Below are 16,370 nucleotides of genomic sequence, written 5' to 3'. Positions count from 1 at the left end.
TGGTTAAGTCTAGTCAAAGGTGACTATGGGGTGTGGCGTTCATCTCGCTTTAGGCCAAGGGAGCCAGTGTTTATCCACAGTCAGCTTTCCAGGTCATGTGGCCAGCATGACTAAACCACTTCTGGTGCAATGGAACACCGTGACAATTGCCATAGCACACAAAACACTGTACCTTCCTGCCGCAAAAGTACCTATTATCTACTTGCACTGGGATGCTTTCAAACTGCTAGGTTGACAGAAACTGGGACAGAGGAACAGGAGCTCACCCTGTCACACAGATTCGAACCGCTGACCTTTCGATTGGCAAGCCCATGTAATGAATGGGAGCATACAGTTTAAGGTAATAAACCATACAATTTCCTACCACCATCATTCTTTTCTTTCACTACCCTCTCTCTACTCTAGTTTCTCTCTCAATTATAGATAAATGCAAAGTTCCCCCAGGTACCTAGATATCTGTATATACAAACTTAATATTTCAGATTTATGTAAAAAGTCATTCTTCCCTCAAACAAGGATATCTTGTGGTTTTTATTCCCCAGTTTCTCCACCTCTAAGTTTTGCAAATGGACACAATATTCAGAACACTATTGGACATGTTTAGGACAATCAAGTTATCCTATGTGTGAGTCAGATAATAGTTTGAAGGTATGCAAGAGGTTTTTTCCAATATCCCACAACTGTAACAAAATACTTCTTTTAAGTTTGGAGTCTAAGCCATACCTGCTTAAGGCCAGAAAACATGAAGGCTTCACTGGGTTCCACTAACACTTCCACATCTTGAACAATATTGGTCTTATTTTGCAAGTGATATTTTACAGGTAAGGATTCTCTGACTCGACCAAACGAGGGCAAATCTTTGGAAAGGAAGTGTAACAGAAGTTACATGTATTTCAGCAAAAATAGCATTTATTGTTGCTTTCTCAACTTTGCAAGCATATATTAACACTATTTAGGGTTATATACCTCAGAAACCAAGAAGATTAAAAATGTACTAAACACAGGAGTAACCATGAAAACATTGTAGCTTCACGTAGGACTGACAAAAATACCAGTCTCTTTTTAGACACTGTTAAGTTGCTGAAGTGCTGCAAGGCAAATTCCATCTGTCAGCAGTAAGTGAAAAGGGAAGGTTGTGCTTTACAGTCTGGATTTTTAAAAAATGGAACTAGAGTAACCTATTTCAGTCTTTTGCTTTTATGAAAATTCACATTTGTAAGAAACGAATGGAGCATCACTTCTTTCCCCAGAAACATACAAAATGATGGAACATACAAAACATGCAAAATGATGCGCCATATCACCAGTAGCTTCATGGCCTAGCAAAGATTTGAACCCAGGATGTTCAGCCTGTCACACTCATTGGACAGGTTTGGGAGTCGGTCTGCTTTTGTATGTTTCTGGGGAAAGAAGTGATGTTCAAGAAATGGTGTGTCTTCTCATGGAAGTTTTCTTAAGATGGAAACAGGTGACAAACAGACTTTGCATCTATCAATTGTGTGAACTGTGATCTTTTTTTGCCTCTTATATTTTAGAAACTGGAGCGAGTTGTGGCAGCACAAAGGGTTGGATCTAAACTTAGTCATACTTAGCGCAGACCTACTGAAATCAATAGGACTTATGACTAACTTAAATTGCATTGATTTTAGTGGATCTAATTCAAGTATGACAAAGTGGACCCAACCCAATCCTTAACATTTAATGGAGAAATGACTTTGTCCACAAACTACGTTAGTAAGCAACACTTTTGCAACACACCAGAATCTAATTTTGCACTGCGGTAAGAGTTTGAGAGCATCTGAGGTCGAGTATAACTTTATGCATAAATTTACATTACCTGCGTTAACATGGAGTGGGATACTTTCTGCAATAACGTGGGGGAGTGTGATCACAGTATTAACAACAGGTATGCTCTTCTCAGCTGTGCGCCTTTAAAAGAAAACAGAGGTAAATATTTTAACACTACAAAAAAATCAGCAGTAAACGACTTCTTAATTTTCAGTTTAAAAGAGGAAAGAGTTACAAGAAAATCAAATTACTAGAGGCATGGGATAAAAAGGGATCTAGGATCTAGGTGACAAAAACAGATTTGCACAATTCAGTGCTTTGCATAATAAGTCAAGATAAGTATTGTGAAGAATAATAAAGGTTATAAAACATGAACACCAAAATACAATAAGGGCAGATGGTTACGGGAACAGAAAAGCATAGGGACCTTGTTTTTCAGCTTTTCATTTTGCCAACAGCACTTTCTACTCAATGCAGATTATTTTTGTTTGCTTTAGGTTTTTTTAGGTTGTTGCAATACCTAGACATGAACTTAGAATATACAATGGCCATAAATTTTAGGGATGAGTGAAATACATAAACTAAATTTTGCAGAAAGATCTATGTTCCTGAATTTGATAAAATACTACAGTGGTACCTTGGTTCTCAAACTTAATCTGTTCTGATTCCCGAAACCATTCAAAAACCAAGGCGCGGCTTCCGATTGGCTGCAGGAGCTTCCTGCACTCAAGTGGTAGCCGCATCGGACATCCGGCTTCCCAAAAACATTTGCAAACCGCAACACTTACTTCCGGGTTTGCGGAGTTCGGGAGCTGATTTGTTCGACAACTAAGCCGTTTGAGAACCAGTATTTGGATTCTGCCTAAAACTACAGCCTAGCTAGAATCCACAACCCCACCTCTGCTACATGAAGCCTCTAAAGTGTTGGGTCTGAAGGTTTGCACCGTGGGCTCTTCACCACACTAGCAGAAGCATTCATGGCCACCTGGCGTTATGGGCACAGATTCAGCACATAAGCATATGAGGCTTATAGGCAGGCTTTGGTCTGCATGCTGTTAGTTACTCACACACAGGACTACACAGGCTGGGCAATGAGAAGAGCCCCATTCATGGCAGGCAGGCCAAAGCCTTTGCAGAGGCCTCAAGGCACCAGGTGGGTTGGGTCCTCAGAAGCCCAGCAAAACCTGATGAAGAGTTTTCCAAGCCCCCATCCCAGGTAAATTACAAAGCAGAGTCCACAATGTAAACTTAAGACTCCAGACAAAATTCTGCCTTGGGCAACATTCACTCCAAGCTCTTCTTTTCAGCAATATATTATGAAAGTTGTTCCTACTGCATTCTGCTACAGAACTGGTTCCCTGAATGCTTTGTTTGTTTTACTAAGGAGCTGATAATGAAAAAACAAGCTCCTTGGCTGGGAGTGTGCCTTGAATAGTCAGAGAAATGCTGATCTGCCTTATCTGAACTCTCTAGATTCATGTGTTCAAAATTTGTGTGAATGGGTTTCTTCAGCAGCCCTCTGCCTGGGGTATCTGTGTGAATGTTTTTCCACAGTCTATTTCACCCCCGCTATTTTAAAGGACCCTTGTTTGGATCTGGCTAAAAGATACAATATTAGATAGCCAAGGCTTCTCTCGGTTATGCCCAAATTGTATGCCAGAAGGCTTGAACTGTGATAATGCTTATTGATATTCATCAATAAGGAAGAAATATACAGTGGTACCTCAGGTTACATACGCTTCAGGTTACATACACTTCAGGTACAGACTCCGTTAACCCAGAAATAATACCTCAGATTAAGAACTTTGCTTCAGGATGAGAACAGAAATTATGCTCCAGCGGCACGGCAGCAGCGGGAGGCCCCATTAGCTAAAGTGATGCTTCAGGTTAAGAACAGTTTCAGGTTAAGAACAGACCTCCGGAATGAATTAAGTACTTAACCCAAGGTATCACTGTACAAGACTAACCTATGGGATATTTGAAGAGGTAGATGGGAATATTTACCTTTTCCAGGAAATTACATAACTTCCAGTAGCTACTCCACTTTGACCAGTAGGAAGTGATGGACAACGAAGGCAAAAACATTCACTAGCACTTTCACCTGTCTGTAAAACAACTAACAGAAAAGTCAGGTTCAGTCTAAAGTTTCTCAGATACAGAAATCATTATGAATGTTTTATATGACCATACTCTATATTTACATACAAGTAAGTGTAGCAAACATTAATATATGAAGACTATAAAGAACACAAGCATATGCACAGAACACTTTCACTTTTTCCTGTTCCCCAGCAAAAAGCAGAGGAACCAAATCACATAAAGACAGAAGGAGCAGTCATTTAATGACAAAAGATAGTCTTATATATGTATTTATAAATATATAAATCAAATATCTCCAGAGTCAAACAGGACTTGGTGGGCCTTCACCATCTCTGCAAAGTTACTTTATTGTAAAAGTGCAGACATTTCACTGTGCAGCAACTATGACAAAATGTTGACTGTGGTGGAGGAAATGCAGAAAGAGTACATTTGCAAGGGAGTCAAATTAATCTCCAGGTTTTGCTTTTTGAGAAAAGCTTACTAATTCTATGCAATATAAGTCAAAATAATCCTATTTAAATAAAATAAAAACACATACTGTATGCCTGGCGTAATGCAGTAACAATCAATGGGTTTCTTCCCAAACAACATCCCAGAAGGGTGCTTAAGAATACACAGGAAGGTTCTCACCATTCTCCACATAAGATTCTAGATGATCCACAGGCATCATGGAAGGAGAAAGCTGCAGCTGGCTGGTTACAATAGTGAGAGCCCAAGGAGAAGCACTGAGGATGTCTGTCATCAACAAAAATGGGATGTCCAAAAATACTTTATCTAAATGCTCAAACTGGCAGGAAGAGAAACAAAAGGTGGGTCATTTTATTGTTCATACTGTCTGTCCAGGCAATGTTTTCAATCAGGTTTTAGTAACGTACCTTAGCTGAGACAAACTTAACAGCTACCTCAAATGGAAATACCGTCTCCACAGTAACTGTTTCATCCTGCATAAAAGAGAAACCCTAAATCATCCTCCAGTTTCGATTTTCATAGCCCAACATCCAAAAAGTAGCAAAAGCTTTATCATTCCTCTGCAACTCATGCAAACAGTAACTCCTCCATCTATAGGTACTCTAAAAAACCTCCTCCTATATCAGAGAAGGAAAAATTTCCAAATATAGTTTGATCTTATCCATACTCAGTGTGTGTGTAAAATGGTACTGACCAGTACACAGCACCACCACCTCTTTTTTCGTTAACCCTGGAAGCCATCATGTGCTAGCACCAATGACACATTTATCAAGATAACGAGTACCAGTATCTTACTTTTTACCAAAAAAAGAGGCATGGTCAATACTAGAAACTACTGTCTTAAATTAGTTGCATTCTTAAAACACACATTATTAAAACTACTTATAGTCTTTCATCCCACTGGTCCTATTATTTCAGCACCACTCATTTGGCACCTCCCAATTATGCTCTGGTCTGCACAAGTCATCACTCACTAAGCTGAACTCATGCACAGCAGCTGATTAGCGGCTCAATACACTTCCTGGTTTCGCTGCCTGCCAGAATGCAAAAGTTGAGGGACACATGCGGCTACATTCAGCTTAGTTGGTTACAAGGTGTGCAGACTAGCGCTAGATGGATATAAACATTCTCTTGAGTTGAAGGAGACTGTTGCATGTTGAGGACCTGGGTGTTCACCATCCTAGCTATTTCCTGACACCTCTTAAGTTTGCCTTCTTTCAGTTATAGAATGGTACACCCATTCTTCCTCTGACCATCTTGTCAGAGGAATGACTACTTTTATCACTGATAGCCAAGCTTATCACAGTGGATAATGAAGAAACGTCTCTCTTAATATGCATTTCTGGTTGACCACATTATAAAAAAGCCAATTTATCTTTATTTATATATTATAAACATATTCCATTTCATGATACTGTTTATACATTTATAATGTCCTACTTCATTTCAATTTATTGATGCTGTAATAAAAACAACAGAAACAAAAAAATAAGAATTAAAAAGATTACATTTGTCGAACCATCCATGCATAATGGATTCCAATAGAACTTATGCATGTAGTCTGCATGCTTAGGAAACCCTAGACTTTAGCTAGTCATGCGCACAAGGATACACTTGGAGAATCTAAGAAAAAACCAACTGCCAACCAGTCCAACATACCCTGTGACATTTGCAGATAATCTCTTTTCCCTCAATGGTCGCACTCACTAGGTAGGAAACATATACAAGAAACATCCTAGCACCAACTGTTCCACAGTGAATATATAAGGTCTTCTCCAGCTTTACAACAATCAGGGGGAGAAAGAGGGAGGGAGGGAGAAAAAGTGATTAGACAAAACAAATACCGAAGACCTCTAAGTACAATATGCAGAAGTCTTATTTTAAAGCATCATCACATTCAAAAACATTTCTAGGACTATCTCAACTATGTGTGCATATGAAACCAAGAGAAACATTTTGTGTTCCTAGGTTGCTTCGTGTTTTACTTTGGAAAATCAAGTGGTTGTGGTTTGTACTGTGTGCAAATATAATTCTTGAGCAAATTCTGAATTCTGAGTTTCCCTCCTTACTGTCCCATATGTATCGTGGCACAGATCCAAAGAAATATCATAATCCTGAACTTCTATTGGAGTGAAAAGGGAATTGAGCTGTAATCAATCTTCTTTGGATTGGGGCCTATATCTCAGAGGTACTCATGTGCAACATAATTCCATCACTGCTTTTTAATACTTATAATACTTGTTACACTGACATATTTACCTTTTCACCTGGTTGCAAGTCTCCTACAGGGATATCAGTAAGTAAAGCAGGATAGGAATCATCACACATTTCTGTTCCATTTAGAGTCACATGAGTTTTTTGAGTCAGGTTTGCATCTTGGCCTAAAATAAGGGGGTTGTAGATTGTCATATTTCTTAGGTTTACAATAGCAACAACTAGGAAAGATTTTAAGTTACTTGTATTACGAAATTGCAGTCAATATGAACTTTATGCAGCACTGATCTTATGCAAAGTTAAGTTCTTCAGAACCACATTGGCCCAGTTCACATAAAAGATTGTCGTGGAGCTGATTTGTGAACCTTGAGCTTGAACATCCTGTCGCAAACCCACCTCCCAGCAAGACTACAAGGAGGATGGAAACTTCTGCTTCCATTTTAGATTAATCCTATTTTAGCATTACATCTGAATCCTAAACTGTGGTTAAGATTGTTTGCTGAAAGCTTCTTAAGTTACACTTTGAAGTCAGCTTGCTGAAAAAGACCTGTGTTTGGTTTGTCTTCCAGCACCAATCCAAATTGTCTATAGCTATTTATTTGTCATAATAGTACAGGAGAAGGGAGTGATTTAATCCTTTCCATAATAAGTCCATCACTCTCTATAGGAAATGTGAGCAAGTACCACGGCACGTAACAAATACCTGGTTTTAAGCCTGCTGTGAGCTTTACATCTTTGGCAACAGTCTTCTCGTGTGACTGAATTGTCACAACCAAACAGTACATTTCGTTTGTCAGGGCAGGAGGTTCGTGACTTAGCTGTACAGAAATATTTGGCACTCTGGAAATGACCCTTTAATAAAAACAAGAGAAAGATCAACTGCCTGCTACCTCTCAACATTCTTATGTCCTGTTCTTATCCGCTCCTCTAGCTGCCACAGCACAAGCCTCTGCTTGCACCACAGCAGCAGCATTCTATGCAAGGCAAACAGTTGAGTTTTGTTCCACATGCCTTTCAAATCCCCTCATATCCTCTCTTCTCGCCACATACTTCTGCAATGTCACAAATGTGCACTAATGCTAAATGCAGTACTATTAGCTGCCCAGCACAACACATACTCAGGCACTTCTCTATACTATTTTCATTACCACCATTTCCATTTTACAAATGGGAAGAAGAGAGGGAAACTCGGCATTTTTCTAGTTTATACACACACACACACACACACACACACACACACACACACACAGGATGCGGGTGGTGCTGTGGGTTAAACCACAGAACCTAGGACTTGCTGATCAGAAGGTCGGCGGTTCGAATCCCCGCAACGGGGTGAGCTCCCATTGCTCGGTCCCTGCTCCTGCCCACCTAGCAGTTCGAAAGCACGTCAAAGTGCAAGTAGATAAATAGGTATCACTCCAGTGGGAAGGTAAACAGCGTTTCCGTGCGCTGCTCTGGTTCGCCAGAAGTAGCTTAGTCATGCTAGCCACATGACCCGGAAGCTGTACGCCAGATGCCTTGGACAGTAAAGTGAGATGAGCGCCGCAACCCCAGAGTCAGCCACGACTGGACCTAATGGTCAGGGGTCCCTTTACCTTTACATTACACACTCACACACACACACACTCCCTCTAAGACAACAGACCATTCTATGTATCCATTAAACATTTGCCATTGCACATGCCGATTCCCACTTACATGGTGCTCGTCTGAACTGCAAGGCTATCCCAATGAACCTCATTATCTGGAAGTTTAGGTCGCCTTTTGAAGGAACGAGCTGCAAGCAATGCTTCTTGAGAAGAAGCAGCATCTCCCCCTCCTCCATGCCAGTTCAAAATCAAACACCGGCCGTTCTCACCACCCAGAATTAAATCCACTGATGTGATCTGGAAGAGAGACAAATACCACTGGGACTTTTCCACTCCAGTCCATGTAACATATGCCATGACACATACAATATTCACCCAGAACTATACTAATATAAAATTCACATTACCACTGCCACCTCCTTCTCTATGAAATTATGCTGGGGCAAATCAATATTCTGAACTGTCTGTGCATAAATCAGTCTGCCCCTTTGGACATAAAAATCTCCAGCATCAGAATTTTACAATTATGTGTGGATCTATTTTCAATATATGCCACCTTTACAGGAAACTTTGTTCAGAAGTCAATTCAAAAGGACATGTCCCACTACAATCTATACGTGCACAGGATTGTGATCTTAGGATTCCTAGGTTTTCTAGAAAATACTTCAAGTCTGCCATGTCCCCTTTCTACCAATGCTGCAATTTTGGCCTTCTGAATAATGCAATGCCCTGCAGAGTCCCATCTGGTGCAGTGCTGCAGCACATCTCAAAATGTTCTACTAGTGCAAAGGCCTTGGGCATCTAATTCTATCTCCTGTTTGTTAAAACAGTACTCCCTTGGATTAGTCTGTTAGTGTTAACAAACTCCTGAACTATAATCAACCTGTCACCGAGCTTTTTAATGTATTGTTTTGAATATTAGTTAAGGGCTTACCTCAATCTTCTTTCCCACATCTTCAGTCTTTGCCACAAATTTGAAAGTGAACTTCTTTGTCTTACCAGGGATAAGACACAATGTCCCCTGGCTGGGTGGTTCCATATCACTTTTTTGATAGGCTTCTTCCACCACACAATATTGGTTGTATTCCTATAGCCAAAGAAAAAAGTGGGCAGGTTTTCAAAAATAGCATCACTACAAGAGTAGAATATTATACCAAATCTCATTTGCTGGGATTACTGTTTTGCCCCCCAACCCTTTTAGAGCTAAATAAAAGTTACACATACTATGCACTTCATGTCCAAGCAGCAACAGAAAATACTCACAGATAAATGTATACAGTCATACCTTGGAAGTTGAACAGAGTCCATTCTGGAAGTATGTTCGACTTTCAAAATGTTTGAAAACCAAAGCACAGCTTCTGATTGGCTGCAGGAAGTTCCTGCAGCTAATTGGAAACCGTGGAAGCTGCGTCGGATGTTCGGCTTCTAAAAATAGTTCACAAACCAGAACACTCACTTCCAGGTTTGCAGTGTTCGGGAGCCAAAACGTTTGAGAACTAAGCTGCTCAAAAACCAAGGTACGACTGTATGTTGAAAAAGAACTATCAATAGCATTTTGAAGTTGAATTCAAAGTGGAGGTTCATACCACCATATTTCCCAAAGCACTGGATGAGAAAAGTTCAAGGAAAGATTTGTAATTTATACAGCAATCCTGGGTACTAGAGGGTATATCCCAGTGAACTTCCAAGTACAGAGAAACAGGATTGCACTGCAAGTAGTTTAACTGGTTACTTGGGATAGCCAACACGGTGCCTTCCTGATATTGTTGGAACCACCATTAAATCAGTTCTGTACTTACAGGGATCACTACCTATACAGAAATAAAGATGCAGATTCTAAAAAAGAAAAAAATTAAGTGGTAAAGGAAGTACTGACATATTGTAGTATTAAAATGGTTAGCAGAAGGCAAATCTTATCCACTGCCTATCAAGAAGGTATTAACCTTCCTCAAAAGCAAAGCAAGTTTTGTTGTTTTTTTAATTACCTGATTATTGAAGCTAACACACAGCTTAGAAAACCGGATAGGATGTGGACAATCAGCTTTCAAGCATATGTCAAACTGAACTGGTGTATCAACGTGAAAACTTGGAGCAAGAAACTTGGCTTTGCACTGCACTAGAGTTTGGAGCAAAAAAAAGAAAAAGACAAGAAACACAGCATTAAGTATGACTGTCATATTTCACAGAAGACCAATGGTAGTTCAGTTAAGTGGGGTCTTATTTTCTTTCTTGCCCTAGCTGTAGGCAGAGCTTCTTCTGATTTTCTACTGCCTTCACTTATCTTCAATCAAGTACAAACAAGATGTATCATAATATATCCATTATATATTAGGGTGTGCACAGAAAAAATAGAGTATGCCTCAGCTCAGCCCAACATCATGTTTCACCATGAATTCAAAGTGGAGGTTCACATCGCCATATTTCCCAAAGCATTGGATAGATTCTTCCTTGACTACAATAGAAAAATGCCTTTAACTCAAGTTTCTTTTTGGCAGTTTTGGATTAAATTTACAGGCATAGTAATCATTCTGATGAGATGAAGGCTGCAAAATTTATGACAAGGTGCAAGTTTTTTGTGTGTGCTATGCGTCTGTGTGATTTTAAAAAACGATTTGATACAGTTCCCTGTGGCAACTTGAATGAACGTGACATACAACCACACAAACATTTTGCAGTTGAAATTTTTCCCTGAGATCTAAAGTGTATATGCTCAACTTTTTAGTGCAGATTTCTGCATAAATATATCAATGTACTGTATCAAGTCCCTACTTCCAAATATAGCAAAATCTGTAAACTATCAAAAATATAACTTTCAGAAATGAAATATGGATGTTTACAGAACTGAAGTGTGCACTTTCATTTTTCCAACAGGTGCACAAAACGTTACTTTTTTATTTTCAATAGCTTTGATACATACCAAAGGGAATAAAGTCTTGCACTTCTATTGTAAAGATATTACTTCCTGCCAGAGAAACTCGGTCAGTCCACAACTTCTGGGCAGCTTTCACAGAAGCAGTATCACATTCAGGTTCTGGATCTGGATTCTCATTCTGAATCCAAAACAAGAATATCAGTTCTATATGTAAAACATTTACATTTTTGGAGACTTTCTCAGAGAAGTTGGATTCTACCTACTGACCATGAGAACTTTGATCAGATTCTTTTCTATCCGAGATTTTTGATCTTCTTTCAAAGTAGACGCTGATGGAAAATACAAAAAAAAATTAGGAAAAAATGAATTATTTATTATTATTATTATTATTATTATTATTATTATTATTATTATTATTATATCCCACCTTCAATTTATAATGAAGAGTTACTGCCTGAAATACCTGCAAATGCTTTAACATTCCCCATCCATCTTCATACTCAAAATCAAGGTCTACTTCTTGCAACCAGCTCCAAAGAAGGTTCAACATATTTGTTGCATTTCTATCCCAATCCAACAAAGCTCTCAGAGCAAGATGAGTGCCCACCTTCCACACACACACACACACACACACACACACACACACACACATATATTAGGCTGAGAGTTACTGAACAGTCCAAGGTAACACAGGGAATTTCTTAATGTAGTCTGGATTTGAACATAGAACTCCTTGGCCCTAGATTGTCTAACCACATTTGAAGCAAAACCACAAAGAAGGGGTCTCTTAAAGATACAACAACCCTTTTAGGTAGGGCTGTTCCATACACCACAAATGCCTTTCATCTGCCCATGTTTGCACTAATAAACATTCAAATCAAAATAGTTAAAAAGAAGAAGACAGAAATGAAGTGCACTTCCTTACCCCTTCCCAGCAGCTCCAATGAGTATGTAAGGTAATCTTTTATTTGCGCCATGAGATAGGAACATTTAAGAGCTGTGGTCAGTATAGAAGTAAGAAGAGTCCACCATCCTTCACTACGATAGTCACATAAAACATAATCTAGCAGCCTGTAAAAGGGTTAAAAGAGAATTTAACTAAGCAAACAAATCCGACAGTTCATATAAAAATAACACAGAAGCCAAATAGACGATGCACTTGATCAAATAAGCTTTGTGATGTGAGTTTCCTGGGGGGGAAATTAATCTGAACATTTTCAGTTCCCTATGACAACTGGGATCTGATTTCACATCTTTGACTTCCGCTTAGCAAACAAAACTATAGTAGTACATAAGGTTAATTTTACATGCCGCCAAAGTAACTTGGAGGTTTTTTCTAATAGCTGAACTGAAATATTAAGCTGAGCACAGAATGGAGAAATCCCATTGGTTACTCCTCCATGGAAAAACTGCCGGCACACACTAACCACAGGGGAGCATGTCAAAGACACATGAGCCCTGCATAGGGGAAATAAACCCATCATGGCAGTGCAATGTCTAGGAGCAGTATCTGAGAGGGTGCAGACTATGGCATCAGTCTATTTCTCCCCTAGCAATGCTCTATTTTTCCTCCTGCTCTAACAGTGTTTTCTGGCAGTTAGGTATGATACATCAGTAGGCCACTCTATTGATATATTTCTGACTTCCTGCTGGTGTATCTCAACAGATGCTGATAAAAGAGGGCTGTTGCTGAATTCTAAAACATTCCACCCTAGGATTTCACCTTCAACAAGGATTAAATGCTGTACTCAAAAATAAATTCAATAATTTACTTGACAAATATTGTTACTGAAATATCAATCACAAAATATTTGCAACTCAGCAGCACTCTACTGATTTAAGGCAATAAAAACACGTGTCCTAGGGAAAACCACTATGAAAATAGCAAATTTGGTTAGTACTGTCATTACGTTACATTGCACTTTTAGAAACTGAGTATTTCCCCTATACCTTCAGATTTCCAAGTTATTTCCTCTAGAAACAGTTATAAAAAATACAGAACTTATCAGCTATTACATTTCTGCATATTGAATTATAGCCACAGGGTGGTATCCAGATAAACAGTTTACTAGCAGAAGGACTTTTGACTGTGCAACAGAACTTTCCCTCCCTCTCCTCTCCCCACATGCCCCCTAAATCTACAGAGAGTTTGAGAAACCCCCCAAATAGATTTAAGAGGCACACAGAGGAAAGAGAAAGTTCTGCTGCACAGCCAAAAGTCCTTGTGCTAGTGGAACTGTCTAGTTGCATACCACCTGCAATATATGAACTCACTGAAGCTATGCCAGGATAACCTGTCCTGTTACAATTTATGATAGATTCATGCTCAATAACTTTCAAACTGACCTGTTCACAACCCTCTTCTATACACTGCTGAAAAAAGTTTTCCAATTTTCACTTAAATTACTAAACAAAAATTAAAAATAAATACCTAAAATCATGCAGTGGCATTTATAAAAATCATACTTACTTCAAAGCTTTGGTGTAATCTTTAGTATCGTAATACTCTTCACCCATCTGAACCACTGAAAAGAACATTATATTATTTACAGTATTAAAAACTGTAAAATGTGTTTTATTAAACATTAGTTAGGAATATTATACTTACTCAAGTGACTTTTCATTCTTGGACATTTGTACTTCTTGAATTGGGCAACTGCATTACTCAGCAAGGTGATTATTAGCTCCTAATAAAAAGTATTGTTAAAGTTATATTTGCCCTTACAATGACAAACTACAAATACTATTGAAATGTGACTTACAGAGTGAAGAACCTTCCTCTCTTTCAGTTGCAGAGCCAAAATTCCCACTTTCTCCTTTTCGGGATCATTGAGATCAAAGCCTGCATATGACAATGAAAAATCCATCTTAATGAACTACTGTACATTCTTTTGTTACAAGCCTAGTTCTAGTTCAAGAATGTTCAGATTCTAAACACTGCTCTGTATCTTAGGAGAAGGAATGTTTTAGAACTCAGGTGTATTCTTTGTTCTTTTAAGTAGACTGTTCTAAAAGATAGGCTGAAATCATTAAACATACTAAAAACTAAAGCACCTTTAAGTGCTATGGTCTAAGTCAGCCTACTAGGAAAATTACTGCTCTGAGCAACAAAGCCAAAACCTCACAATCTGTGGTTTCTTGGCAACAGCCCATAACAGGAATGATTCCAGAAAGGCAACACTTATTTAATTTTTGCTATTATAGAGGCTATTAATAATGACACAAGCCTTATATCTCACAATGAGAGGGTTTGCATTTATCTGGTAAACTCATTCTAAGCCTCTGAATGGAATGTTTAAAACCACAGGCTTAGTTCACTGTCATCCCGTTCCAAATCTCTGTATGGGCTCTAACAGACAGAAGTTGCTTTTCCAAGCATAGGCTACCTCATTCATTTCAACAGAGGTAGTAGATCTCCACATGAACAGAAATATACAACCCCATCTGTTTCCTCTAGTCTTGTGCCAGTTTAAAGATTAACCAATTTATTACAGTACAAGCTTCCATGGAACACGTTACTACTCTGCGGAACCATTCCTGAACTGATATGCCTCTTGATGAACTTCATGTCTGTCATGTATTGAAGTATATAGGATATGTCTTAGGCCACATTTGATTCACTTGAGACATAGGTTAAGTCTGTTGGGCTTTATCACTGCCCTGGATGAGCTGCAAATACACACCTGGGCACTGAAGGATAGCATCAGTAGCAGCAGGGAAGCTGTCAGTCAGAGGAGCTCAGCTAGCATTACCAGTCTTCTCATGATAGAAACATGTCACCCTCCAGTGACAACGATTTCCAGCAGTAGTAGCCAGAATGGTGAATGAACCAACATCACCTGGAGAGTAACAGGTTCCTTACTCCTGTCATAGAAGTTTCCCCACTATGCTTGGCAGGATATATAAGGCTCTCAGGAACACAATTTGAAATATACACACATTAGGATAAATGTTTGTTAACTAAGATTGCTTTTCGTTTATGTTCTGCAGGCAAGAAACTGAAAAATATATTTACTTAGTATTCCCTGCCTCCATGGTCTTTGTCCGTAGAAGTCGAGCATTCCAGTTTGAGTTTCCAGTGGATCTGGATTGGGATATATTACGGAAGACTGCAAATTAAGCAAAGAGAGCCTTAACTATATTGTTAAAGATTATGACACAGTGTGATAATAAAATACACAACCGAATGCTGGGGGTGGGGAGGGAAATACTTCCAAAATGTATGTGATTATAGAAGAAGCAAAACCACATCCAAACCTGTATTGGCACAGAGGATGGAAACAGAAAAATGCTTGTTGGTACATAAAGGTACTACACTGAACCTACATATACCTGCTTAAGATTCTTGAAATCAATGAAATTCATGCACATATATTTGGATGCAGGCCTGTGCGTGCGCACACACTTAATTATGGCTTCTGTAGAGCTAACTATTAGAGGAGTAAAAATGTTTATGTTTTGCATGATCTAACTAATAGAGGGAGACCAGAACACCTCCAGAGTTCTGGATTATGTTTGAAGACTACAGAACTGCTATTTAAAGTTCTTTTTTTCTTATTTCCCCCCCACATATTTTTAGATATGGGCTTTTATGGGCATTCTAGTTTTATGGGCATTCTAGCATTCTAATGTAGCATGACCTATCATTAGAATCTGTGCCCAAATAAAGTTGCTTAGAAACCTATAACTGAGTAAGAGTGCCAACATACACTACGATTCTAAAAGGTGTACATTATTTAGACTATACAACACAAGCATTTGCCATACACAAACCAAGTTTTTTTAATCTCTGTTTGTATATATGTATATAAGTAAATATATAAATCTCTTGACCAAAAGTTATGGGCTTATAAAAGTAAGCTTACAGAAGAGATTACAGGATCAGTAGAGCATAAGACTCTTGAGCCCCACGTTGGGCAAAAGATTCCTGAATTACAGGGGGTTGGACTAGGTGATCCTAGTGATCCAATTCTACAAGTTTATGACTCTGAGTGTGGACTCATTAGTTTAAAAATACCAACTTGCTAACCCAAAAATCTTATTATCCATGTTACCTTTACCTGAAATTCACTGAGAAATCAAAATAAGTTCTGTTTTCAGCCTTACTTTTGGTTAATTTTTATAACCTACGTGCCGCAGGTATGGTTTTATAGCAGCCCATGTGGATTCTTTGCTGCACTGGAATCACACACAGGAATGAACAGGAATCAGCTTTTTGCACACCACTGTAACACCATTCACACAAATGAGTCAGCACAGCTATCTAGAAGTCAGTATTTTTTAAAAAAAACCCTAAAAGCTATAGTCACTTCCTGCAGAAAACCTTGTAAGAATAAGGT

At 38.8% G+C, this 16,370-nt stretch overlaps 1 protein-coding gene across 4 annotated transcripts in view; it reads right to left on the bottom strand.

Annotated features, from left to right (window-relative positions):
• TRAPPC11 (trafficking protein particle complex subunit 11) overlaps positions 1 to 16,370 on the bottom strand; it is a 72,323-nt gene that overhangs the window by 44,674 nt on the left and 11,279 nt on the right. For 3 of the 4 annotated variants that reach the window (XR_014223473.1, XM_082237858.1, XM_082237857.1), the window contains exons 11-28: positions 15,047 to 15,140; positions 13,794 to 13,873; positions 13,640 to 13,718; positions 13,502 to 13,556; positions 11,957 to 12,102; positions 11,299 to 11,360; positions 11,077 to 11,209; positions 10,145 to 10,275; positions 9,094 to 9,246; positions 8,269 to 8,456; positions 7,274 to 7,422; positions 6,616 to 6,737; positions 6,016 to 6,135; positions 4,764 to 4,829; positions 4,519 to 4,675; positions 3,793 to 3,904; positions 1,838 to 1,929; positions 724 to 857 (exon numbers count right to left, since the gene is read on the bottom strand). Coding sequence is in view for 3 of the 4 variants with exons in the window: in XM_082237858.1 (XP_082093984.1) it covers positions 724 to 857; positions 1,838 to 1,929; positions 3,793 to 3,904; positions 4,519 to 4,675; positions 4,764 to 4,829; positions 6,016 to 6,135; positions 6,616 to 6,737; positions 7,274 to 7,422; positions 8,269 to 8,456; positions 9,094 to 9,246; positions 10,145 to 10,275; positions 11,077 to 11,209; positions 11,299 to 11,360; positions 11,957 to 12,102; positions 13,502 to 13,556; positions 13,640 to 13,718; positions 13,794 to 13,873; positions 15,047 to 15,140 (2,073 nt within the window). In the remaining variant the exon portion in view is untranslated. Of the gene's footprint in view, positions 1 to 723; positions 858 to 1,289; positions 1,401 to 1,837; positions 1,930 to 3,792; positions 3,905 to 4,518; positions 4,676 to 4,763; positions 4,830 to 6,015; positions 6,136 to 6,615; positions 6,738 to 7,273; positions 7,423 to 8,268; positions 8,457 to 9,093; positions 9,247 to 10,144; positions 10,276 to 11,076; positions 11,210 to 11,298; positions 11,361 to 11,956; positions 12,103 to 13,501; positions 13,557 to 13,639; positions 13,719 to 13,793; positions 13,874 to 15,046; positions 15,141 to 16,370 lie in introns of those variants that run through there. The other variant, XM_082237859.1, reaches the window with a different exon arrangement.

The sequence above is a fragment of the Podarcis vaucheri genome, assembly GCF_965113315.1.
Source record: "Podarcis vaucheri genome assembly, chromosome: 9".
NCBI lineage: Eukaryota > Metazoa > Chordata > Lepidosauria > Squamata > Lacertidae > Podarcis > Podarcis vaucheri.
Note: the sequence above shows the minus strand (reverse complement) of the source record. Positions and strands in the feature narration are given on the sequence as shown.